Source organism: Bemisia tabaci, chromosome 3, assembly GCF_918797505.1.
Source record: "Bemisia tabaci chromosome 3, PGI_BMITA_v3".
Classification (NCBI taxonomy): domain Eukaryota; kingdom Metazoa; phylum Arthropoda; class Insecta; order Hemiptera; family Aleyrodidae; genus Bemisia; species Bemisia tabaci.
Genome location: NC_092795.1, coordinates 6,286,978 through 6,314,462, shown reverse-complemented (window position 1 = coordinate 6,314,462; position 27,485 = coordinate 6,286,978). Strand labels below are relative to the sequence as shown.

At 36.0% G+C, this 27,485-nt stretch overlaps 1 protein-coding gene across 1 annotated transcript; it reads left to right on the top strand.

Annotated features, from left to right (window-relative positions):
- Positions 1 to 132: 132 nt before the first annotated feature.
- Positions 133 to 27,052, top strand: cnk (connector enhancer of ksr). The gene is made up of 18 exons (XM_019041964.2): positions 133 to 671; positions 1,909 to 2,072; positions 2,528 to 2,709; positions 3,258 to 3,504; positions 5,541 to 5,669; positions 6,327 to 6,562; positions 7,436 to 7,631; positions 9,223 to 11,521; positions 11,955 to 12,103; positions 12,699 to 12,897; positions 13,648 to 13,771; positions 14,294 to 14,557; positions 15,787 to 15,891; positions 16,614 to 16,771; positions 17,685 to 17,954; positions 19,445 to 19,603; positions 19,841 to 19,992; positions 21,620 to 27,052. Exons 1-18 carry the CDS (start codon positions 614 to 616, stop codon positions 21,782 to 21,784), a joined length of 5,256 nt encoding a protein of 1,751 aa, XP_018897509.2. The 5' UTR covers positions 133 to 613; the 3' UTR covers positions 21,785 to 27,052.
- The last annotated feature ends 433 nt before the right edge of the window (positions 27,053 to 27,485 follow it).

The following is a 27,485-nucleotide window of genomic DNA, read 5'->3' as shown; positions in this document are numbered from 1 at the left end:
TTGGAACCAATGAGATTACGATTTGGTCCCGGCGCAAGTGCTGCTTTCCGCAACACGTCGTTCAAAATGGCCACTTTTTAAATTAAATGTTAGCAAATTCTCCTCCTCTAATGATTTCGCTGTGAGCTTGTAATATGTTTACCAACGTTCGTCTTTTTCCTCGTGCGTTCTTGATATCGTCAAACTCGCAAAACATTTTTAATTTTTAAATTTCATGGCCTTTTGCGCCTTGGTATTCAAGTGCCTTTAATTTTTTAAATGTTTCCATCTACTTTTGCTCTTTAAAATACTTATTGCCAGTTTTGAAACATGGATGAACAATCGTTGCAGTACATTCATGTCCTCTGATTTTTCAGTAAAAACTAGGATTTATCGAGTGCGTACCTTGCCCATTGTGAATCGGATGTGAAAAAATTTTGTCGAGTGTAGACGTAATTTCCCCCATTCCCCCTGTGCTGTTCATTCATCAAAATTGAGCCCAAAATTTGAGAATGGAGTCAATTGACCGGATTGTTTAGTGAAGTGATCAGAGATAACCTCCAAATTTACTACTGATTGTTCGAAGGTCAGCTTTTTTACGGATTTCTCGTGGCGAGTTTAAAAATGGTGTACCATGGCTTACGTGAATGTTGCAGAATGGAAACCAGACCAAGTGACTGATTGGTTAAAAGGTAATTATTAATCTTCTCTCTTACTATCCGCATCCCTACAATCTGCACTCTCATCTACTTCACAGTAGCGAAGTCTGGAAGGCTCCGATCCGATGCACATCAGATGCCAAACTGAAAGTCTTTGGAGGTATAACCATTTTTTTCTTTCATATTTATGAACGAACAATCTATCTCTATTTGACGAATCCTCATTTATTGATAAGATTTGGCTAAATGGTTGGTATGTCTGACCTGATCTGAGCCTTCTCTCCAACTGTCAAAAGGTACGATTGCTATTCTTTTTGAGACAACCATCAATGCAAGTTATCTGTGGCACCGCACCCCACACATTGTCACTCATTTGAGGGGACGAGAAACAAAGGCAGAACCATGTGGAGCAGACAAGCAAAGCTTTGTTTTCTGTATTGTGTAGTTCGGCAATCCACGAAGTAAGTGTTTGGCAGAATCTATGAGAAAGCGTTTTTTTTAAAGCCCAACAGCACAGCTGATGCTCAACTGATTTCTTCAACCGATTTGCAATGCAGGTACAGTAATTCTCTGTGACACACCGGGCGGATTTTGGACCTACGGCCAATAGCCGAAGGTGTCCGTCAATTCTCTGCCACATGAAACACTGATTCAAAACCTAACCTAACTCCACAGTAATATCAACCAGATGATTAGGAAGGAATACTTAGTTGCTCTGGCAATCTAGTCCGTTGTGTAGATATTTCACCTCTTTCATAAAGGTAGATCATGTGCATCATATATTGAGACAAACAGCAATCTCTAATTAGCTCTGAGCTTGCACCACTCAACAGGTTAATACATGCAGTCAGATGGCCCCACTGATGACTGGTGGTATAAACAATACGTTGACGCCTGTCTCAACATACGATGCATAAGCTCTAACCTCAATGTTCCCCGAGAAAGTCTGAACAGATTTATTCTGACAGTCGCAATGGTGGCTCTAATGCTCGAGAACAGCAACTAGTATTAGCTGTGTTACTTGTAGGTGTTCTACATGTAATTCTGAGTTGAGGTTAGCATTTTAGGGGAAAATTTGAACCTCTAGAGGACAAGGTTGCATTTACGGTTCCTCTAAAACAACCTTGTCAGGTACTTACCATTCATTATAGCCTAATCTGAGGCTATAGTTTTCTCAAACAGTAGTTGGTGGATCTTTATCAGTAGTTCCACAGACTTGTCTTTCAAATCTTCCAACATTTAATTGTCATTTTTTATTTTTTTTCTGTAGGATTAGACGACGTACTTCTGCCATATCTACATTCATTTTTGAAGAATGAAATCAATGGTCAATACCTTCTCAATATCCAACATGATGAGCTTGAAAAGTTGGGTATCTTCAAATTAGGACACCAGGAGATTATTTTGGAAGCTGTTGAGCAGCTTCGCAATTTTGTAAGTCCTATCATCTATGTAAGTAGAGGTTCAGAAATGTTTGACCACGCAACCGGCAGGTCGCGCAGTCGGCTCCATGCAAAAATAGGAAAAGTATGGATAATAGGGGAAGCCTGCAAAGATTAGTTAAAGAATTGTATCTTCTCTGCAAAATTGAGAGGAAAATCAGTGGTTGTTTACTTGATGTACCTAAGTAGTTTCCACCTGTAAATTTTTCATGTATAACAATTTTCGAAAGAAAAAACAAAACTCTTTGTTATTCTGGGTATTTTAAGTAAAGATGAAGATGCATGATTTTTACAATACTGGAATTGTTTTGGTTCCCCCTGTTCAATGCAATTCAATTGCAACTGTAGCGTAGGAAAGAAAATGTTGGTATTTATTCTCAAAAGAAAATTTTAGCCCAAGTCTAATTTAAATTTTATCGGTATTAACTTCCTTTTTCTATTTTTCAGCACTATGATTTAGATCGAGAAAACTTACAGTTACTAGCTTTACGCCTTTCGTGTGCAGCTCATAGCCTCCACAATGAACTCAATCGAACACAGCCAAACTCCACGCTACTCTCAACTCAAACTCTTGCAGATGTCGCCAACATTGTTACTACAATCAAGCCACTGGTGTGTTGGCTTGACAGGTACGGTTCCTAAATATCAATATATCATCTAAGAACTATCTAAAGGAATTATATTTTAATTTAAAAAATGACTATGAATTCTTCATTGAATCATGCAGTTTAAATCACTTCTGTTGTTAACTTTATCGGCCATACTTGATCGAACTTTGAAATTTTTGTAAAACTTTTTCTTACCGATTTTTCTTTTTTTTTCTTTCGATTTTTAGAAAAATCGGTAAGAAAAAGTTTTACAAAAATTTCAAAGTTTGATGCAGTTTTAAAACAGGCCACCCCATTTCTTATCGAAACAGTCTTTTTGACCAATCCCACATAACTCATATTATTGTTAGATCCTTCTCATTTCCCCTGAACAAATGAATTCAGAGTCTAGAATCACTTGTACATATGTTGGGGGAAGGTGATAAGAATAGTTGAGCTTGATAGAAAAGAGGTATAGAAGAAAAAAATAGCATATTTAGCGCAATGCAATACTGTATGTTCAAAGTAACAGATTAAATAAGTTCAGTTTCCAAGCACGCTTAGAACTAACAATCCTCAAAATTTTGCAGACCACCATTCAGCGGTCAGGTAGCATATATCAACCGAAAATCAGAACTACTCAAACTGAGTTTAGAAATGGCAACCAGTGGGCAGCGGGATCGATTTGCTGACAATCTGACAGAAAATATTCGCTCCAGCTGTCAGAAACTGGCAGTTATCGCCGATCAGATCATTCAAGATATCCATGATCCTCTAATCCTCCAGCCTGCATCTTTAGATCTCGTCACTGTCAAAAAACGACCCGGAGATCATTTGGTGAGTTCTTTCAATGGTGGTATCTCGAAAATTCTGCAGTCAATTGGACTGGCAGGGTGGCGAAAAGTAGTTCGTTTTGTTTTTTGTCTAAGTAGATGGATTTTTAGGAGTTTTTTAAAGAACAACCAGGGCCCTTGGAAATGGCATTGTAGGGGTCCAATGATTTCATATGAGGAAACTTCAGTCCACACTCTGATCAAAATCTAGAGGGCACACTATGTTACCTCCCTTTATTACTTATTGTTTATTAGAGCGTTTTTTAAGTAAATCCATTTTTTCAAACCCTGAGCATCTATTTTTACAATAATTAGGATTTACTAATCATCTCTTGTTCAAAAGATGGTTCCCCCTCTATTTCCACTGAACAGTTCGGTATTAAACATCTGTAAGGAGTGTAGTAAAGAATTACAAGGAAAAAGGAGGCCCCCATAAGCATGATCATTGTGTATAAGATTGACCAGATATTTTTTATCTTTCTCTGCTTCTGGTGGTTCTTTTTTCTTCAATTCTTCGCAATACACCTGATGGACGTTCAGGATCCCTTTTTATCCTTTCACTGGAAGTAGAGTAGCAACCATGTCATGAACAATGCTCACACATTAATTTTCTTTATAAAGGCAGCAATGAGTAACAAAACTTGGTAGAAAAGAAGTTATAAGGACTTAAAAAAATCTACACTTTTGACTTTGAGAATCAAACTCACATGTTAAACGATGAAAGGCAAGTTCAACCTTGTGCTGCAGTCCACTCAGCCAGTATGTTGTCACAGCTGATTACTACTAAAGTTCGTGTTCGAGCAGTAGCCATTTGCTCATTAAAAATTCACCAAGCCTCTACTAAGGCTCAGTAATGGGAATAGTTGTACCCAATGTTTTGGTTCACCAATTACCACATTTTTCAAAATTATCATCAAAACTGGAGGTGGACATGAGGGCTCCTCTCAGTGTCTGTCGATCTAACGATACAAAAATGCAAAATAATCATTCAAAGTCTTCATCGAGCGAATTCTCCATTGCAATCTGCTCCTCCATCTCTGTTTACTTCTCAAGAGCTCAAAGAAGATAGGACAAAAAAAAAACTGATAAGAAGAAGGAAACACAAAGAGGATAAAAACGAAAGCAGAGTGGACTGTTATCACTTCCTGTTTCCTCATAATTTCCTCTGTTTATTTCTAGATTACCAGACATCTGGTCTTTGTGTTCATTCCCTCACATCTGCTTCCATTGTTTTCTTTTTTTTCTCTTACATTTCTACATTGAATGTGTCAGTAAGTTTCCTAATAATATTTTTTGCAACTCCTCATATTTTTTCCTATGAAAAGTATACTCCGCCAGTTTTTTTTTTTTTCATTTTTTATATTTTAGTCGTTGATAAAAGAGAGAAAGGAGAAATAAATTTATTTTTATTTGTAGCCAACTGCTTTTTTTGGCTTTCCCCGTTTTGTCACATTAATTTTTGCTTCTTTTTTAATTTTTTTTTTTTAATGAACTCATTCTCAGCTTGAATCTGACCTTAAAAGTTGCAGGCTCATCAGAATTGCACACTTTAAGCCTTATATTCAAACACCCCACCCCCCCCCCCCCCAAATAATGACCCGCTCTTGAAATATCATAGTGCCTAATACTATACCAGCACTTTCAGCTCTGTATGTAACTTTGTCACCTCCAATATCACTCCCGGTTTTTGGTTTCTTTGTAGTGTTAAAACCGTTGAAATCAGTGCTTTTCCAATGGGTTGGGCACGTTTTTAAGTGTCATGTATGTCTCAGAAAGTCCATGATGCAGATGTGCAGCATCGCATGTTAAATCTGCAAATGGCTCTATTTCCGTTCCTCGTATTTGGATTAGTTTTTATTTTTCACAACTCTGTGTCAGGCGTTTTGAATGTAACTTACAATTGGTCGTACCTACAAACAATGAATAAATAATAATTACTGCTGAGGAATGTGCCTTTTGGTCCTTGAAGCCATCCTCATGTGTTCATCGTACTTTTTCTTTCTTAATTCAGAAGAAATAATTGTGTGTTCCCTTTTTCAGGGTTTTTATATTGTACCATCATTTCATGGAATCCATCAAATCGGAGAGTTGAAGTGCAACAGTGCTGCTCATCAGTGTGGTAAAATAGAATGCGGCGATGAAATTGTCCAAATCAACTATCAGACTGTGGTAAGTATTTTACATTCTGATACTAAAATGAATCATCCACATTCTTTTGGTTACTTTTCCAGCACATCATTTTCTAAAGCATAACAGCTAATACTTTAATGCCAAATTTTCAGAAAATATTTTTAATGACTGGAAAAAGGAGTTTGTAATATCGCGAAGTGAGGTCCATCTAATTTCACTATCGCCTCTTTTTCTCAAGGTGAAAATTAAGTACGTAGGCTATGCGGCAATTTTATTGATCATATTTTTCTCAATTAGAACTGCAGGTCAACTATTTCGTTGAAAAAAAAAAGTATTTCAATTAGGAATTAAATTATCAAGAGCAAGAAAAAATTGCAGCTCTTCAATGAGTCTTCATACTTTCCTAAGAAATTAAATTAATCAGTATATTCTAAAGATCATCCTCGCTATTATGATGTGAAAATTCCCTGAAAATAGTCTTCTTAATCTTTGAAATTTCAAAAAACTTGGAGGCGCTGTTCTCTACCTAGTTACAAAACAGTTCGTTCTTTAAGAAAGTTTTTTCCTTCAAGTTTTATAGTTTTCCTCAGATTGCTGAGTGTCAGCCAAGACCACCTTATCAAAATTGATAAAGCATTTTTGCTGTGCCAACCAAGAATTTTTTTATTTTTTTTTTACGAGTTTTAATTGTTTCAGGTGGGCTGGCAGGTGAAGCAGGTTATGGTTTTATTCGAAGAATCCTCTTCCGATGTGTTTTTAACATTGAAGAAGCGGCCACGTCACACCAAAGTTTTCGGACAGATCTATATGAAGCCCTACCGGTTACCAAGCAAAAAGCACTCTGTTTCCTACACATCAAGATGGCATGATAGTCTACCTTCTCCACGTCCTGAACTTTTATCTATCCCTCACTTTACGTTACCACTTCCAACGTAAGATTTTTGCATCATAGAAAATTTCTTCCGATAGTTTTGAATGATGAATTTTTGAGGTGATGTTGTTGAATTGCCTACTTTCATGGAGGTCAATAATCGAATCATTAAATTTTTGTGAACCTCAAATCAGTAAAATCAAAATTGATTCCCTGCTTTCGCTTCAAAAAATTTGCCTGAATATAAAAATGGACAGGTAGTTTTTTGGTAAAAGGAAGTAAAAAACAGCAAAAAATTTTCGGTGTAGGTAAACTCTAACTGGCTGCAGATTTTAGCGAGCTCTTAAATTTTCCGTTACATAAATCTGGCTCAATCGGGCCTAAGGATTATCTTTTTATCTTATCTGAAAATGGCCAATATTTGATTAAATCATTAAAAAGGGTCCATATATTCTGAAACTTGGCTTCTTGGTGCTTGTGTTCTTCTCCCCAAGGAAACGTATATAAGCAAAAAATTTGAAAACAGTGAGCTCATCTAGAAATGATCACCGTCTGATAGATTATAAATCACCAGCAGGGCATGAATCACTGGCTATCGATATTATCCCATTTGAAGCTTTTGTAAGGAATCAATTATCAAAGTGTTTTTTGCGTTGATCGATCCTTTTACATATGTTTAGATGACAGATCAATCATTAATTGCAAAACACAACCTACCATTGCTATGAATCATCAAAATCAGTCTGGACTGATTACCATCGTAACCATGATGAGTAGCACAGAATATTTAGGAGTCTGAAACTCACAGTAATAATAATTGCCCTTGACTTAGTTATTTCCAATGTTTTTCTATGTTTCTTTACAGAATGATGAAACTGAGTCATAACTATTACCAGTATGTAAAAATTAATGATGTAATTAACTTGGTCAACAGGTATAACGAAACGGAGCAAACACTCTCTGATGAAGGCAAAGACGAATCAACAAGTAGCAGTGATGAGGACATCGGCCATGCATCACCAACAAGCATGCGACTCTATCTGCCCAAACCGCGAGTACCAGCGCAACGCAGAGCCACCATCACTGGAGCAAGTCCTATTAGTAAACGCCCTCCAGTCAATTTAGATGAGGTGAAGAAATTTCTATGGCTCGGTGATTTCTCACCATACAATATAGTTAGAGCACCATTTTACTGGACGTTTTAAGTGAAAGGTGGTTTGGAAAAATAATCAAATACCCATTTTTGGCTATTTTGAGTTATAAGTGTCACAACAGAGCCCCTCTCACATGGACCAAAAGGATAACAAACTACTGTAAGCACTAGTATGTGTGTTTTCAAGAGCCTACAGCTTGTTTTCCCTTCAGCACATGCTTAGAAAGGCTCTTTATGAAAGTAGTGAGGCTATTAACTCGAATTTGCCAGAAGAGGATTTTGTTCATTTTCATCGACCATCACATCAATAGTCAAGGTCATTAGAAATGTTATTACACATTCTTAAGTACATAAGTATTAAGTTAAGTTACATAAGTATTTCTGAACCAAGGAATTATGATGGAGTTCACTTTTATTTTCTTTTTTTTACTCTGATGAATTTTAAGAGAAAAATTTCAACTTGAATCCAGATATGAGTAATGGGTCAGTTGCACTGGTCACAGAATCGTTTTTTGATGCTTGGCTCTTGTACATTAGCTGAAAATAATAAGATCTGTCCAAACCGTAACTTTCTACGATCAATATTAACTAAGATATCGCCCTTCGAAAAGTCAGGTTTTTGGCGTCATGCACCGCAGCAATGACACCCTTGGTTTCTTCCTCTTTTGTTTGATCAGTGATGCAGAGGGTGCAATGCAAAACTTCAACAACGTTAAATGTAAACAAACTCAAAAAACAGACGGATTCGCACTTGAAAGATCTTCTTATCAGGAGATAATGCACTCGCCGCGAAGAGATTAGGCGGTCAGTCAATTTACCTCGTTTCTTCATGTTCAATGTCGTTGAAGTTTCGTGTTGCGCCCTCTGCATTACTGATCGAGCAATAAAGAAAGAAACCAAGGGTATCACTGCTGTGGTGGATGACGTCAAAACCTGACTTTTCAAAGGGCAATATCTCAGATAATATTGAACGTAGAAAGTTGCGGTTTGGACAGATCTTCTTATTTTCAGCTAATCTTCAAGAACCAAGGATCAAAACACGATTCTGTTACTAGCACAACTAACCCACTTTGTAAATTTGATCAGAAAAACTTCTTGCAGTATTAAGCACCTCTGCCGTAACGACATATACCTTTACCATCTTTCCTCTTCAGACCTTCCTGTTAACTTTCTTAGATGCGAGTTTTGAAGAGTTTGAGTCTTTAAAGAATTTGACTGAAAAAACTTAAAAATGTTATCACATCTGAATGCGTCCTAATATTAGGTATAGACCTGTGATATGTTTTTTTTAGTTCTTATAAAATATTTCTCAACTTCTCAGAGAATCCGAAATATGTACAAGCCCCTCTATTTTTTGATAAAGGTATACTTTCTTTCTATTTTGTGTGCAATGCATCTTTTTTTAGGAAGTGAAGATCCTTATCTCTAAATTGTTTCATTGACAACAGTAAGAACAAGAGTTCCAAGTTTTTCCAAATAGATAAAGTAGAAAGATTGTCGTAATATTTTGTTTATTCTCTCTGAAATTTTAGAGTGCTCAGTGTTCTGTCTGTTTTGTATTGTTCCAGCTTTGGCATGAATTAAAATTTGTTCGTCAGTGGCGGAGCACAAGTGAAGAAAACAAAAAGTTCAACTCTGAAACCCTTCTACGTTGTTCGATGGATTCGTCACTCCCAAATCGTCATCCAGATGTTCCGCCCAAGTGTAGTAGCGCTCAGTGCCTCACATCATCGGGCAATTACGACAGTCACTATGAAAAGGAGAACAAATTCATCGAAAATACAAGTCCACTGGAGCGTGAGAGAGCATCCTCGAACAGTCGCTTGCCCGAAGATTGCAAGTTTGCCTCACTAAAAGAACGCATTGAGATGTTCTCTAAAGCTGATAGTAACAATCCTAAACCTAAAATCCCACCTAAAACTTTTAAACTTAATCAAATCAACAAATTCAACAATGTAGAGAATACAAACTCTTCAATCAGTAAAGTTAAACAACGCGGCAAGTTGGACAAAAGCTACAGTACCCCTGCATACGATCTGAACGCAATCGATGCTGGAATAGATTTAAACAGCAAATCTGAAAAAGAATTCCATCCGCCAACAGCCAAATTAGAAAAAGTAGATAGCTCAACAACAACGGTCAAAGTAGACAACCGACACCCAGTGCCGGCAGCCAGGACAATAAAATTAGAGAATTTGAATCTGGCTGGAGAAAGGCAAGCAAAAGTCGACAATATTAATACTAGCAAGGTAAAAAAGTTTGAAAAAATTGACAATCGGAGTGACAATGAGACAAAGGTAGAAAATGTTTGTCCAGCAACGACAACAAATGATAAAGTTGACAATATCAATGTATTGACTATCCAAGGAATTGAAAAAGTAGTTAACTGCAATGAGTCAAAAAATCTTACTGAAGATTCCGTCTCAAATATTAATAGGCTCAACTCATCCATATCAAAAGACATGCCCACCTCAAATATCAATATAATGGACCCTTTTAATCTTCTTAATAGTTTTCAGTCAGACACTTCCAATAATTTAGAGCGGATAAAACCTCCAGAAGCTCCGCCAAGAACAGAACTTTCCAATAACACAACGAACATTAACATACAAAGTGCCACTGAGCTGTTAGATAACGAATCGCAGCTACTTAATTCAGTAAATATTAGTAGCAAGTGCAATACTAGTGATAAAAATGAGGAAAATAATATCCTGAACAACAATTTTAATAATAATGTGAACTTCAACGCCCCCAGCAATATCCAAAGCAATAATGAGAACCACAGCAATAATCTAAGTCAGTTTGTAGAAATGGAATCGGCAAAATCGGAGCATGGACAGATGGTGAACACAATAAATAATCACTTGTTGAAACAAGACGAAGAGAAAAGCAGAAATACCCTGCATACAGCCTCAGATGATATAGATATGGATAGAACAAAAAAAATCAACGAGATTCTTGAAACAATCAGTAGTTCGCTGACTCAGCATGAACATTCATCAGTTGTGAAGGAACCAGTAGTTGCGCCTAGCCCATCAGAGAGGTATTTAACGAAGCCTAAAGTTGAAGATCTGTATTACTACTGTTCCACGTTACGAGATCCAGCTAAGCAACCCAATTACCTGTCGAATGAAGACTTGGTGCCCTTGTCAACAATCCTTAATAATCCACAACGAACCGAACGGGTGGATTGTTCGTCTCCCAGTCGTTCTAATTCGCCTTATGAAAGATTAGTAATCAATCAAAGGAGTAGTGAACATAACGCAAGGAGTCTTCTCGATTTGGATAGTGAGTGTTACGCCAAAAGCTCATTAGAACGCTCGCCGCAGCACTCTCCTGAGATCAGAACGGCAACTCCAACCTCGGTAAGATCTAGTAGTAGTCAAGGCAAGAGTTCAGTAGAAGACAATGCTGAGGTTTATGTTAGGCATACTCTGCGGAACTCCCCGGAAATCAGAGGAGGTAGATTGGAGATCAGTCAAGGTTACGGGGGTTTGCGGGGTTGTTATGACAAGCCTCTTCTTGAGCTGGAAACTGATATTTACGGCAAGAACTCGCTGGAACGGAGAGCCCACAACTCTCCAGAAATAAGGATCACTACGCCAACGTCTGTCAAATCGGACTTTGTTGACTTTGACAATGTGTCTCTTACAAGTGTAGCTTCTTCACCGGCTCCTGCAACGTTCCCGCGCCACCGAACAGACAAGAAGCCGTTGACACCTCCTCCTAGGCCAGCCAAACCGGTGGCAGAGACAAAAGGTGGCTGCTATCGTGCCATGATGGTCGCCAAATCGATGGGAAAAAGCGCTTCGCTGAAAGTGACAGCTAGTCCAAGACTCCTCCGGAAAAAGAATCCTCTCCTGAACAGTTAGTATTTTTTACCACCTCTCTAACTCTATTTCCATTCTTAAGTTTCATTTGTAACTCTTCAATCGCTTATTAAATATATACATTTTAGAGCACATATGCATAATTATTTTAAACGATAGGCTGTAATCTTTTGAACTGAGTGTGACCATCTACAGAAAAAGAAATTTTAATGTTGTAAAGCTGAAAATTGTGTTAGTGGTACCACAGCCTGAATAATATTTTTGAACATTTTAGCGTCAAAAACATAAGAAAAAACTATTCAGAATCGGAATTACTAGAGCTTGGAGTTCATAGCTCAATAAAGTCATTTTGAAGGGAAAAAAGTTAAGTTTCCTCTCATTAAATTTACAAAATGGCTTCAGTGTTTCATTACGTCTGAATTCATAATTTTACTTAAATCCTTATTTTTGTGTTTGCTATGTTTATTCAGAACGGAGGAATATCAGTGTCAAAGAGCTAGGTCAATGCGAGTGTCAGGGTTGGTTATCTCAAAGAGCCCGTGGCGGTGCTGGCGCTCAGTGGAATAAAGGATGGTTTGTGCTGAAAGGGACTTCATTCCTCGGATTCAACTCAAATGATGTAAGTGATTTTGATTCTTTTTCCTTGAATATGTCAACATTTGCTCGGTATTTTTTCTTTTTTTAAGGGTAGTGCCCCCATTTCTTTGAAAGGAGAGTTTTTTTTTGGAGCATTATGCTTATTCAGTTATTCCTGAAACAAGCCCATTAATCTTAAAATTATCTTCAAGTATTTTGTAATTTCTTTTTGCCAACTTTTTTTAATCCCCTTCCCATCTGTAAGGTACCTGAAAGACAACCTCTCACTCTTTTCTTAGGTATTACGTAAGACAGGCCTGATCTCCCATCCCCTACAAATTTCTCAGAAAATAGAGGAAATTAGAAGAAACCAATAAAATAGCTGGAAATAAAATAATTTTTTATAGAGTGGGATTCCTACGTAAGATTGGACTCAAACCCTTTCTTCTTATGCGATCCACTAAGGCAAGCAAAACCTTCCTCCTCCCTCCCAAAGTAACGTATATAACATTTGGACGGCTCCAAGTTTCTGGAAAAATGAATCTGTTTTGTAATTTGTTTTTGACTTTCTGTACCCCTCTGCATTCCGTTTTTGCAAAATTAGCGATTGAAGTTTACACTTATTTGTTTCTCCTCAGTCCCACAAAGCACGCATTATGATATTTCTTCCTGGTTTCACCGCATCCGTTGCAGAGGAAGTCAAGTCCCGCAAATTTGCGTTTAAAGTTTACCATGCTGGCACAACATTCTACTTTGCTGCAGACTCAAGTACAGATCTAGCCGTATGGCTGGATGCAATCACAGCGTCCACCATAGCAAATGATATCCACACTGAGAGTAAGTTTCCTCATCGATTCGTGATTCTGCTGTAGAGTCAGTAAGCATCATTTGTTTGAGTATTTGGACGGGCTCATCACTTTAAAATTAGTCTAAATTGAATTGTGAATCATTTTTAAAAGCTCTAGCCAATTAAAGTATTTTCATTATCATACCTGATGCATCTTCAGATAATCTGCACTAAGATTATTGTCTGCTGCAGAAAAAGCCCACTCATAGTAGCACAGCATATGCTGCAAAAATTTCTACAAATAATCTGCACCAAGATTTTTAACTATAAAACAAAAGAAGATTTTTGACCACGCAAAATCGAAAAAAAATTTTTGTTTATCTGTAGGCGTCTATAGTATGTCATCTACTAACTTCAGAAACCATTCATTTCGAATACTAATAGTATGAATCAAATTACTAATTATGATTTAAAATTTTAACCCAATGTATTGTGAGCACTAAAAAGCTTTACTATGAAAATCTGAAAACCAGTATCGTTACTTCAATGGGAATTTTTCTGTATCATAAAAAAAATTGAATTACCACCTTAAGTCTCATTTTGTCTGACTTCATATCTTGTCCTCATAATAAATAGCAATCTAAGTGGCAAATTATCAAACCTATTCTATTAACTCCCTATTATCATATTCGTTTCTTCCAATCTAAGAAGTTTCGAGGTTTAATTCAAGATTTTACCTCTCTGCTGATTTTACATCATGAAACTTTTTTTGACTGATGTACTTCTTGGTTCTGTTTCAGCTGTGATTTATAGTGAAACAGATGGTGAAGAGGAAGAATCACAGTCAGAGCAAGAATCGTGCTTTCCGAGCCCTAAAATGAAGAAATTCTCCGGCTTGTTTTCAAGTGACACCCCCGGGAAAAGGTAAGCCATTCCTGAGTATTTATTGGCGTATACTGTTGAAATATCTGAAAGGGCATTTTTTTGAAATGACTGGAAATTTGAAAATGATTGAAACTTTAAATCTGGAAAAACGTTTTTCCAGCCTGCATCTACATATTGCCAAAGAATTTGCTAAATGAATGAGGAATTTTTATTTTTGCTACAAACTGAGGAGGAAAATCTACCCTCTCCTTCATTAAATTCTAAATGAAAGAGAGAGGAAATTCAATCATGATTCTTGACTTTTATGAGAAGTCCGTCTCTGAAGGTATCAGAAAATGAAATAATTCAAGAATTCAAGACACTAATGTTTAAGTACTATAATTATTCACTAAAGTTGCATATTAAATTCCTCTCCTCCAAGAAGCTGTTTGCTTCCCAGACTAGATCTGAGAAATTTTTTAAAAGAGGAGCAAAGAGATTAAACCCACCCCGATTCGCACACTTTGCATTAATATTATCCCTTTCTTGTATAGGCCTTGACATTCTGTAATTTTGTTGCAGCTCTGAATTCCAAAAAAAGTTTGGCTCGCTGAAAAAATTGGGATCTCGCAATAAAGCGGCACAGGCAGAAGAAGGGCCAAGCAGTGAAAGTCTTGACCGCAAATACTTGAAATTCCTCGGTCCAAACAACGTACCAACGCCAACAGCGCAATTTCGCTCCTATCGGCGAGTTCCACCCTCACCACCCGCCTCGACCAGTCAACGGCGGAAAGACAAAAGCCACCATTGTAGTGCAGAGAGTGTACTTGCACACCCAGACAAGAGGTACAACCCCTGTTTCTTTTCTTTAATCCTGGAGAAGTTGTCAGTTCAGCTATAAAAAATGAAATTTCTCGAAGGCTTTCGAAGGCTTGGGGAAAACCAGGAAATTTAAGGAAATTTTAAATAGTCAATGAAGACCTTGGAATGTGAGGGAAAATGCTAAAAGTGTCAGGGAAAAATTTTTAGGTCACCTTTATTTGCTTCCTAGAATGGGCTTGACGTTTCGATCAACAAATTTTGCCTAAAAACTATTTCAAGGTTATATCTTTTTAACCATCTGGCACGAATTCAATTGACAGGAAATTTCACCAAAATTTGTCAGGGTATTTCATTTTCTAACTTGCTGTGGTAACCTTGTAATCGTATTTGATTATTTATGTGCCACATCTTTTCTCTGCATCTTGTAAGCAGCATCTGCGAGAAATTTGTTGCAATGGACCACTGGATAGGAGGGTAACAATTGAAGCATCAAAACATCTAAACTTACCTTTAAAATATTCCGAGTCAGATTTTAATGTCTTTTGTTTGTATCAAAACATTGCCTGACACAGTGTTGTGGGTACTTTTTCCTTGGCGCTGCAGAACACCCCCCCCCCCCCCTTCAAAAAAAAATCTGAATACGAAAGTTCAGTAGTGCATTCTTTTGCTAGGGCTGTGCCAATCGTGAACTGTAAGATTACACCCGGCTCTAATGATGGCTGATCTTGCAGGAGTGTCCAATGCAAGCAACTGCATCCTAATTAAAAGAACCAGTGCAGCGTGGCGCTCAAGGAACCCCTCAATGCCGGTTGATGCGATCAGCAGGGCAGGCAACAAGTCCATATGAGTCAGTCTCTTGTGAGAAAGAACTACAGACAACCTCTGTCAAATCAACAATTGAACAGAAAATTATCCTGTTCTAAATAATTAGAATGGAATTCCATGAAAAACTTCCCGCCTTCTTTGATTCACATTACTTGAAAACTTGTCAACAGTAAGTCCTCAATCTGAGAAAATTACCTCACAATGGAGTACATTCAAAACTGTTCAGTGCTCGAATTGACATTAGTATTTTAAGTTTGTGGTTTTGGCAAGCGGGAAGTTCATTGTGACTTCTTTCAATGTGCCCCTTTTGTTTTGGACAAAATTTTGTTATTGAGGATATTTTATACAAATGATTTTTGATGTAATATATGTATAAATGTTTATTTGAATAGTACGAAATCTTGATGTTTTCATATTTTTTATTTCAGCCTAAGCGAAAGGTGTAGTTCTCCAGTAAACATGAATTTGCCACCAGATATGGGTGACTATCGGCTGGCATCCTTGGCTCGAGCAACAAGGGACACGCAACAGAGGTCAGAACTTTCTGCAAATTGTCATATTCTTTCATGTAAAGTGGCTTCACTTATGGTTGCATTGTTATATTGTATGTGTAGCTTTTCACAAAGTCGATTATAGGAAATGGAAGTGTTTCCTATAAATAGCTGAAATTTGTACGATGCATTTACAACTCTTACGCTTTTGTATCTCAAAACTCTGCAAGCGCTGTTTTAGTGTCCTGTTCTAAAAATTTGACAAAATTCCTAGTTTTAGTCGTAATTTTTTTGGCTGTGTGGAGGATGAATCTTAAAGGTACGAGTCCACACCTAATAAGTTTACACACTTCTACACTGCAACAGAAGATCTTCTGATGTCATTTTAGCATGAAAAGTTAATGCAAGAATCAAGACGGCGGATCTGCTGTCACAATCTAAAAGTGCGTAAACTTATTTGGCGTGGACTCTAACTATGCCTGAATAGCATCTAAGTCTGCAAATATTCGGACAAATAGTAATAATACTATTTTAAGAGCTGTAAAACCCGGCTCCGTGTCCTAACTTTAAATTTTTTTTTCAGAATAAAAAAAATGCTACCCATCTCTTTTATTCATCAAAGAGAAAACTAAGGGGACTTTAAATTTTCCAAGTCTCATAATCAGACTTTCTAGCCATTTTCAAAGTGGATATAAAAACCCAAATTGGGCCCAAGAATTGTGTTCCAAGACCTCAATGTTTTTGATTTCCTCATTTTTGAGCAGGCGCATTGATCATGAAAACAACACAGGATTTGTTACGCTTGAAGCATTTATGCTAGCGCGACAAGAGGAAGAACGACGCCAGCAACAAGAATTTTCAAGGCCAGCAACCTCATCGACACTGCTACCTTTGCCGCCACAAATTGCCCCCAGAACTGCAGGTAACTTTTTTTTGTGGTTTCATGACTCGATACAGGAATAGTCTTTCAGAATATTTCAAGTCTATACTAAATCTGATGAATTTGGAGCTTTGATATGAGCAGGGGTTTCCTCCAACATCTATAAAAATATCTTAGAAATTAACAAATCACCGTTTTCAGGCTATATGTACAATATTCAATTAATCCTAGTATTCCATTTTACAAAGTCCTACAACTTCAAAGTTCACTCTTTTGTATTCAGTCTTTAATCCAATAATCAATTGATTCTACTTCAGATGAATCAAATCGTTCATTCAAATCAAGTTCAATTGGTTTCTGCTAAAAGTGTAATCATTTAAGTCACAATCATTGGAAATAAAATAATCACAATAGATACCTATGTATTTTTGAACTTATTTATTTGTAGGAAGTTTATCTGTTCTGTAACATCGTAAAAATCAGTAAAAGCGTAAAAAATCTAATCTTGAGTTACGGATGGAATAAGTTCTCGAATCCATAAAATAAGATGTGAGCCCATTTTTTCATTTTCAGCCAATGAATAAAGAAATTTTTAAAAACATCAAATTGCACTTTAATCCAACAATTCTGAACTCGGAAAATGGCTTGTTTAAAATTAAAGTTGCTTTTTGTCAAAGCTAACAAAGTTTCAACGGCAAACTCCGAACCATCATAACTCTGATGGGGTTTTGAAATTTTTGGGCATCTTTCACACATAAATGTCTGTGAGACTTAATATCCCAATTTTCAGTTCCTCTCTGGACAACATTTTGCAATAAAAAACTACCATTTCTGGCTCATTTCAATAACAGCATATTTGTCAACAAATTCCCTGTGTAGATTGGTGCAAAATTTAGTGCAACTAAGGTCTCTTTTCGACTTGAAATACATTGAGTTCACTCTTCATCTTTTCCAGATTTAGACAACTTTTCAGACGACAGGTATCGTTGCAACAGGAATGCACCGTCATCGTCTGCAAGGCCAAGATACACTCCACAACCTACGAGAGAATACAGGGGTGGCTCCCCAGAAAAGTTCTGGATTGATTCCCTGAGACGCTCGGATTCTCGCCCCCAAGCTAGTGCTCACTCAACCAACACTGTTCCTGATCTCCGCACTAAACGGTTGAAAAAAGCAGCTAATTATCAACCTCCTCCAGTTTCACCACTCGATAATGCTTCCCCAGGTGTGTTTTTGGTTCGCCACCATTTCTAGTCACTTAAATAAATGCTATTTAACCCTTTATTGCACGATGATGCCATATGGCAACATTTGGTTTTTTATTTTTCTAAAATCAGGATGTAGATGATTTTCTGATGTGTTTGGTGATGCTGATCGGCACCGGTACAGCGGCCATGCATAAATTTTCCCCCACTCCCAATTCAGGGCTGCAAACTTTAAAAGAAACGCTCATTTGTCAGGTTTGTCGGTCTGAGGGTCACCGATGACGTCACCACTTTCGCTGGTCGATGGTTGGCTGCCCTGTGGTGTTGATGGGCTGGGAAAATTCATGCTGTAAGGTTGCTTTCTGTAGTTTTTCGATAGCCAATCAGAATCATTACAGCATTATTACGCAGTTTTATAGAGATCAAAAAGTAAATGTTGCCAATCGGCATCACCGAGCAACTAGGGGACAACTTTTGATTTTTTAGGTCATGTTTACTCAAGTTATCGTGCGCGCGAGTACATGCGTTAAACGCGCGTTTCAGTCAGTTTTATTAGTTTTTGCCAAGAAAATGCTGTGTTGAGTGCCTGAAACAATTGTTAAAGAGGAGGAGCGTTTGCGAATAGACGAAATCGTCAAGTGTCTTGGTGAAAATCCAGAGAAATCTGATGATTCAGACCTCTGATGTTCTTCCTGCTGATGTCCATCTGATGTTCTTTTTTCAACGAATAAATTTCATTTCTCTACATTATTTTTCACATTGAGGTCATTCTTTTCATTTTTTATACACCTAGGGTATTTAAACTTTAATTGATTTTTTTAAAACTAAATATTTTGGTCGGAAGTTGGGCCTAGGTCTAATTTTTTGGTACGCTTGGAAACGCAAGAGTATTTCCTCCCTGGAAAGCCGTAGCATTCAATTTTACCTACGATTTCTCATACTTTTTCTTTCTATTATCATTCTAAATTAATACTTCAATTTATTAGCTCAAAATTTTCCACTTCCAAGTCTTTCAATTTTTTTTTTGAAAATTCTCAAAGTTTTCGGTGATGCCGTTTGGCAACATTTGGTTTTGTGCCCATAAAAGGTCAAAAGGTCAAAATTTTCAAAAACGGCAAAAGACGTGTCCATTTTCCCCCATAACCTACCACATATATTTTTTTCATCAAAATCGGTGATCCAAAATTAATTCGTGCAACAAAGGGTTAAAGTAATGTAGAAAAATTTTGATGGAGCCATCATGGAGCATAAAATTTTGTTCCGAGTAAACATAGGACTGACATTGTATTGATCAGATGTTGATTCCTCTCTTCAGTTTGAATTATTTTTTACTCTGGAAGAAGAATTAACTTTTTTTTAATATGGAAGAGTATAAAGTTTGTATATTGTATGTTTGAAAAGATATGATAAAGATCAGTGGTACTTTAATCATGAATTCTTTTTTTGAGGACGAACTTTTGCTTTTAAGTGTGGACTTGATTTTGATTGGCATTTGTCAAATACTTCACAGGACCGAGTGACATGAGGTTTGCATTTGAAATGGCCCTGGACCAGTCTCAGTCTTGTCGCAAAAACTCGAAACAGTCTCAATCATCCTCAAAAACGCTGAAAAGTTTCTTCTCTCCGTCGAAAAGCGATCACTCTTCATCGCCTCAAAAAACGTTACTTGGTAAGTTGAAACACATTCCATTAAATTATATCTGTCCTGAAGTTTTTGTAAGAAGAAATTTCTTTGCAATACTAATTTTCAATTAACATCTCGGTATAATTAAAGACCAAAATTGATAGCCTTTTCAAGATTCTAGGCTGTATTTTTAATTTAAAAATTTAAAAGCAATCACTGGTAATAGTCTTTTAGACTAAGTTTCATCAGTATTAAAATTAAAACATGACTCCAATTTTCCAGGATCGCCAAGGTTGCATCGTGTTCTATTCCGTGAAAAGAAGGAAAGAGAGCCACCTGTTCCTCCTCCACGACCTCTACACACTCTTGCTGATTGGGCCAGCCGCACCAATCAGAGAGATCATCTAGCAGAGAACGATCTCAGTCTGGACAGTGTAAGTTTTAGCTTTTTATTAAATTATATCTATTCCTGATTGATCTTGATTTTTAGTCAATACTCCAACTCCAGTCAAAGATACAGTGTTTTACTCAATTTTTTTTTTTTAAATGATGAGCGGAAAAAAAATGATAGTTAGAAGTCTCCAACTCAAGAAACAGAGAGCTAAGGGAAAGCCCTATGGACTCCAAACCTGTCATATTCAGGGGTTAAAGCTGTCAAATGAAAATGAAAATCAATGCCCTCTGCTCCCACATTGATGTATTGATTATATTGAAATGCTTTTCTGCGCTTTAATAAGCCTAAAACTGGTTTTTTGGCTGAAAAAAGAGGTTTAAAGTTGAAGTTAAAAGAAAGATGTTTCTCAGTGGCGTATAGCTAATAACATCATATGACCAATTGTTTGAACCACCTTGAATCGGATGCCATATGGTTAAAAACCCCAGAAATTCGTTCTCGCGATTCGCTTAAATTTTTAAAAAGTCGTCTTTAAGCACTTGGACCAAGCTCAGAGGCATCATGGAGTTCCGTTGATTTTGAGTGTGTAATCGAGAATTTCGATTCGGCATTTGGCGCAAATTTCGACATATTACGCAAATTTTGGCGCGAATTCATCAGTTTACACCACGAATTCGCGAATTTTGACGTGATTTGCGCTGTTGCTGAAAATTCGCGGAAAAATTATGTTTATCGTATTCGGAGCCGATGATCATTCCAGTGGGCGGGACGCGGGAAATTCCGTGAAACTTAAGTTTCCATCGTTGACCAATCGTAGATTTGTGCTTTATTTCGCAGTAAACCACTGGTTCTACCAACTACGTTTTTCAAATTTGAAATAAGTGATGATAAGAAAACACTCATTTTTAGCAAGAATTTGGCAGTTACTAGGGAGAACTTTAGAATTTTTGAATTTTCAGTGAGAATTTTCAGTTTTTCAGCAAGAATCCGAGAAATGCGGTAAAATCTTAGCAAGAATTTGGCAGTTTTTAGGGAGAATTTTGGGATTTCTAGCCAGAATTTGGGTCATTAAAAATCACAAAAAAATGGGCTCTCTACTTATGATCGGTGTACAATTCAAATCATTTAAATTATCATGATCAAAGAGCATACGATAAATCAACATGATTAATATTCTCATTTATACATACTCTCTGGAAATGCATTTAGAAAAATTGTGTAACAGCCTCACTGAGCCTGTAGTCAAAAAGAAAATTTTGGAAATTTTATGCGAGAAGAAAGTTTGTGACCATCTAAAAAGATGGGCCCAAGTGTCTAAAACTGCAAACTTTAAAGAGAACCACTGCTCAGAGATCTTATATACATTTTGTTTTGCACATAAAATTGCTGAATTGTGTTGTAACCTAACCGCAATCATGATGGTTTGAAAATAACGTTGCTGAAAGTCAGTTTTGAGTTAGCGTTGAATGAAACCATTCTCAACGTATTCTTTGAGATTCTCAGAATTTTTTAGGCTTAAAACTCAAATTATACACTTTTTATCCAATTTTGACAAAAAAAAAGCCCTTCCGTTATGTCCTCCTTGGTACAGTAAAGTCTCTTTTTCAGTGGGCGATCTTATTTTTGCTGTGTTCTTGAATTTAACATGTATTTTCTTTTCTCCACAGCCTCGAGGTAGCGGTGACTCAGCAAGTTTGCGGCTGCCCCTTCCTCCGGACTACCCAGGCTTAGAGTATCCCCCAGTCTTTGAGCCAGAGACCTATAGTCTGTCCAACGCCACGACAGTGAAACGTGATAAAAACACCAAAGACGACTCCCCCCAATCAAATTAATTTTAGATACTTATTTGTACTGATTTTTAGCTATGCCCGAGTTCATACGGCTCCCTTCAAAAGCCACTCAACTCATAATTATTAGTCGATTAGTCTTATAATCTTCTGTTTATGGTGCTTTAGACCGGTGGTTTTGAAGAAATAACGTACTCTGCAACAGTTAATTTGAAAACTATGTGCCTTTTAGGAAAATAGATGCCTGAAGTGTGTAAAAAATGTGTAAACCATTATTGTAGTGCTTTCATAATCTTAGTTTAACAAATTAAATATCTGTCACCTATTGATCGGGACTTTTTTTGACGATCAACTGATTTTTTCATTCATATTTTAATGCAATCATAGACTATTTCATGTAAAAGGTCGAGCTTACTAGGAGTGCAACAGATGGATTGTCTGTTAACCAAGTATTATCTTTTCTATTGAAACAATTCAGACGTATAAATTGCTGAATTATTGTTATTGTATCTTGTTAATTGATTCACATTTTATTTTTTACACTTAGGGAAGATAATATTATTGCTTTTTCATTATCATTATCGAATGGACTGATCTGTAAAATTGCTATCATGAATATCATCCAATATATTGATAAGCGGTTGTAATCACAGAGTATTGAGATGATAGTTATTCAAGTGTAAAATATTGAAATTTTTTTGTTGTTAATCACGAGGTAGACTAAGGGGAAAAAAGTTAAGAGTAGATCTCGCCTCTGTTTCTTAAAATTTTTCAAATATCACAAATGGATGCACTAAATGAAAACTCAGTGTGTTTAGTTGAACTTAAATGTGAATTCGTGAAATGAAAAGTGTATGGCAATACATAAATTTGATTTGCATGATCGGATTTTGCATGTTTAAAGATCCGTGGCCATTTGTCTCCCAAAAAAGTATCGTCCTACGATTTTCAGCATAGTTATCTCTTACAGATCGAGTCTTTTTTAACAATTGTATTTCCTATAGCCTTGGTTAGAAAAGAAAATAGGGCTCTTGCTGGCAGGAAATATTTTTTAATTTGACCATCTGTCCCTCTGTACTAAAAGGGTGTCTACAAGTCTGGAAATAGTACTGATTTTTTAAAGTACTGAAAAAGTGCGGAAATTCCGTAAGAAGGTCCGAAATTTGTTTAATTTTTTGTTGCAATTTGAGCGAAAAATTCAAATGTTTAAAAATTTTCGAATGTCGTCGAATGGAGGTACCGAAAAAGTACTGAATTTCTTTTGAATGTACTGAAAAAGTACCGTAAAAGTACTGATATTTGGCAAGCCTGTTTTAGTAGACACCCTGACTAAACTTTTGTGAGAAATCTTATAGTACCTCTAGTACTAGCTATTTTCAAAATGAATTATCTATATGTTCCCCAGAAAAGTTAATCTCAAGTAATCAAACAGATCTTTATTCTTTTTAATATAATTTCTGTGCTCAGTGCATGGGAAGAATCTAGATTTTGTTCTTCTACAAACAGAAGAACGAATTACGGAATTAATTTAACCACTAAGCAGCGGGAACCTTGTAACAATAGCTCAGCCTTGAAGATGTTTCAGAAATTTGCAATAACTTCCGGGGTGCAGAAAGCTCTGTCGTTTCATTTTTTTAACTGGCCTCTTCATTTTAAAAAAACCTTTTTCCTAACATTTTCCTAGTAATGATCTTTATTTTGTTCTTTACTCTCAAACTACGGTGATATTGCCAAAAATGTAAAGATTTCCTAGGTCCCAATCGTGAGCTCGGGAAATTTCTGCATCCCTGAATAACTGTATTCATTTTTCTCAATCAAATTTAAAACAGTATAAATTTGTCTTTAACAAGCTTTTTCTTTTTTACTTTTATATGCTAGTTAAGTTCTCATAATTAGGTAAACGTATTCAAGGCTTGATAGAGTCAGCGCTAATTACCAAAACTTGTCTAGCTTTAATATTTTGATAGTAACTCTTTTTGTATTTTTGCAATGGAATTTTGGAACTTTGACTGTACCAAAACTGTAATCATAACTTCAGTTTTTTACCTGTTCCAAGTTTTATGAAGCATAATGAGAAAAGCCTAGAGCTCAGGCTGCTGGACTCTTCCTTCATTTCTGAGTTTAGTTTGTTGATTTTTAGTTTTAGAATTAGTTTCAACGAAAAACTGACATGAAAGCAAGTGTGAAAATCTTTCTAGGTGAAAATTTTCTTGTTTCATGACTACGTTTTTACTGCTATCGTTTCTTTTAAGCGATGAGGCTCTTTTTGTTTCTAAGTATTTTTGCATTTTTTATTTTTCAAGGTAAATCAAGTATTATACGTAATTTCTCCCAGTATTCATTGTCCCTGCATGAAGAAATGTATCTTGCCTACGCCTCTCCAGTATTTACAAGAACACTTTATGTTTTCATAAGAGGACCATAGTACAAACTTTTCTGCAAATTTTAGTGTTTTTTCTTGCAAGTGTTAAGAAAAATCATTTAAAATCTTAGACAAAGTCATGCGATGATTCTCTTATGAAAAAATGTCAGAAAAGAATATTGAAAGAGCACAATCAAGGTATGTTCCTTTGTGCAGGAGGTGAAGAATTAAGCTTATTCAAAAGCTGAAATACTTTCCTTCTCTAATTTGCTTTATCATTATTAATTGTTCTTCGGCCAGTTAATTGTGAAAAGCATCTATTACAGGTACATCTGTATTACAATCCTAAATTCTATCGTAAACAAATTTTTCTCACTCTTTTTATACAATAGGAGATATTCAGAAGTCTCATTTTACTCAAAACCTCAATGTGATAATAATGGTAATATTGACCGACTGACTTATCCTGTTGCCTTTCCCATTTTTAGTTTTTGTAATGCTTACCTTATAGTTGCAATTACTACATAATTAAAGAACAAGTTTCAAAAAGTTACTGCTGTTAAAATATGACACAGCATTCCATACTTTTCTCTGGTATGTATTAAGTTTTGGTCTTAACCAAGATTAATTCGAAGATTTCCCCGTAACTGGCAGCAACGCACCATTGTATGTCAGTGTATTTTCGGAAGGAAGTACACTATATCATTATCCAAACTCTTTTTTGCTACTTTTAATGGAATTGTATTTTGATGCCAACGTTTATGAAAAAAATGTTTCTTGAAATGACTTCATTCATGGTCGCTGTTCTTTCATGTAAACGATGTGGTTCAAGCAAGTGAAGTAGTCTGGTATAGACATCCTGAAGAATTTTTTTTTTTTTTTCAAACTTGGTAACACATCATTATGGTTCCCTGTCAGAGGAAAAATCAGAACTAGAGAGATCTAAATACTTTCTTCACAACTAACTTTTGTCGAGCATGAAGAACCTGTAATGTATTTCCTCAAATTTTCTCACTGAAATATGGGATAGTATTTAAATAAGTAAGATTTGTAAGCGTTACCCTGTCCCTTTCCCCTCTTTCCCCGGTTAAAATTTTCTTAAAGAACTTTCTCATGACCAGTTGGAGAAAGGGCCCTCAACTTCCCAAAAAATTAAATTTGCCATAATGGTCATTGCTTGATGGAGATCATTCTGGTCATTTTTGTTAAAAACGTCCCAAACTTTTTTTTGAACACTTTTGATACAAAACATGTATTTTTATACTTTGAAATACATATTTGATGAAGCAGAATCAACGGCCTGACAACTATCTACTTCAAAGGTTCCTGCTGTTACTGACAGAGGAAATTCTGATAGTAATTTTGTTCTCTCCTTGCTCTTCAGTTTACTTGTTATAGATTTCTATTGAAAACAGACTTTGGAAATTTTTTATTCAGACTCAGTGAAGTCGTTCCTTCGAAAATTTTGCATGTGAAATTTTAGGACCTGTTACCAGGGTTACACATGTTTTTTCAGCACTTATTGTACCCTCTGTTGTTTGTCAGAAACGTCTGAATGAGGGCTTTTGTAGTTATGAATGTTACAATTTTTATCCCACTCTCTCTTCAATAGAATTTAAAATCGTAGGATTAAGTGCCTGCTCTTGTTGAGCTAATACATACATAGATACAAATCATCTTGCAAAGCAATCTGTTTCAAAGTGTAAGCATATTTTAACTACCATTGTATCAGTATAGTGCCATAATTTTAGCATTCCTATCGATCTAATTTCAAATTTTTTCTTGAATAACTAGAGAGGAATAAAAAAAAACGCAATTATCTTTCATTTGTCTTCCATGGTGTTCAGTGGCTGTTTTCATCAGCCATGAACTCCAGTCCTTCTTAGCTCAAATGATTAAATTAACAAAATCTTACTTCAAAACTCGGCAAATGTAGAATGCTGCATCTAATAAAATATTAAAATGCACCTCTCCAAATGCAGTTTATCCTGAATGTACTGGTTTTGTATTTAATAACTTACTCGGTCTGAATCATGAACAATACAAGTATAGATTTTAAACGTATCGGGTCAGTGCAGGTTCTGTCAGTCTTCGTTAACACAAAACAACATAATTTAGTCTTATTAAATTATGGACGATTAAATGCATGTTACAAACCTACCTAGATAATTATAGGTCATTTCAATCGTTGTCAACACGAACTAACTTTTTACAAATACTCATTATTTTATATCACTTGTATAAGGAAATTTTATCTTTTGTTAACTTTCCTAAGCTTTAAATTTGTTTTCTTTTTTTATTTAGTCTTTATATTTTTGTAGTGCACTCGTTAATGGTTCATCATAGCAAATTCTTGTTTTTTAAGCAATGTGTTTGGAGCAACGAAGATTCTTTGCTCGTGCAGTGTTTTTCGTTAAATGCAGCAGCCTTAATATTTTGCCTTATTTTCTTTTTTCATGTAACTAACTGATACCGTATTTTAAGCTGTGATTATAAATTGGAGAAAAAATATCCTATAAATCGCTTTCTCCAAAACAAGGGGTAGAGTAGCATTACTTTTATTTATGAAGACCATTTGAACAATCAAGAGGCTCTGTGAGATGAATTCTTACTACATATTTCTAAGATGGATCTTCTGTGTAAGATGATCAGTAACAATTTGACAGTGACAATCTCAATGTTACTAAAGTATTGTCCACAATGTTACAAATATGAAATATGTAACCATCATTAAAGGCTTGTTTCATTAATTAGCTTTGACTTCATCAGGGCAGTTCTGGGTCTTCAGGATATTTTATCTCTGATGAAAATTATGAACAGGTAAAGTCTTTCTATTCTATAACCTTTTCTTTCTGCTTTGTAGACTTTATTCTCTTTTCTTAAAGAAACGATAAATTGTATGAAACATTTTGTTAAAAGTGTAATAAATATTTGTTTGGTAAGAAAACAAATGGAAGTTATTTTTATGCGTTGTCCTTAAAGTGGTGTTTAAATTCTAGGCGACACTTGAAACTTTCTTGTTTAAGCACAAGAGGAGGACAGGGTCGAATGCTAGTTATTGGCAACAGCAGGGAGCATTTGTACATTCTTCTATCGCATCAAAGAGGAATTCCTTTATCCTTTATCTTAGAGAACTACAGGGTCAAGTTATTTATGTCCCTTGCTTTTCGTTATACACTTTTTAGATTCACCATCCCCCTGAATAGTTGCACATCTAAAGGGCCTCGCACCATAAGTTTGTAATGCCTAGGGGCTGAAAAATATTTAAAACAGCCCTGATGTATTTTATTGGTACCATGAAAATTTGTTGAAGAATGTGGTGCACCAGTTTCTATTTCATAAAATGATACTTTTTTTTGTCAGATTTGGTTCAATGCACCAATC

Excerpts from the sequence above, each read along its gene's own strand:
- cnk (XM_019041964.2), top strand. The coding sequence starts at position 614 with ATGGCTTACGTGAATGTTGCAGAATGGAAACCAGACCAAGTGACTGAT. Across the intron at positions 2,073-2,527 it reads TTGAGCAGCTTCGCAATTTT|CACTATGATTTAGATCGAGA; the intron begins GTAAGTCCTATC and ends TCTATTTTTCAG. Across the intron at positions 12,104-12,698 it reads TCGGATTCAACTCAAATGAT|TCCCACAAAGCACGCATTAT; the intron begins GTAAGTGATTTT and ends GTTTCTCCTCAG.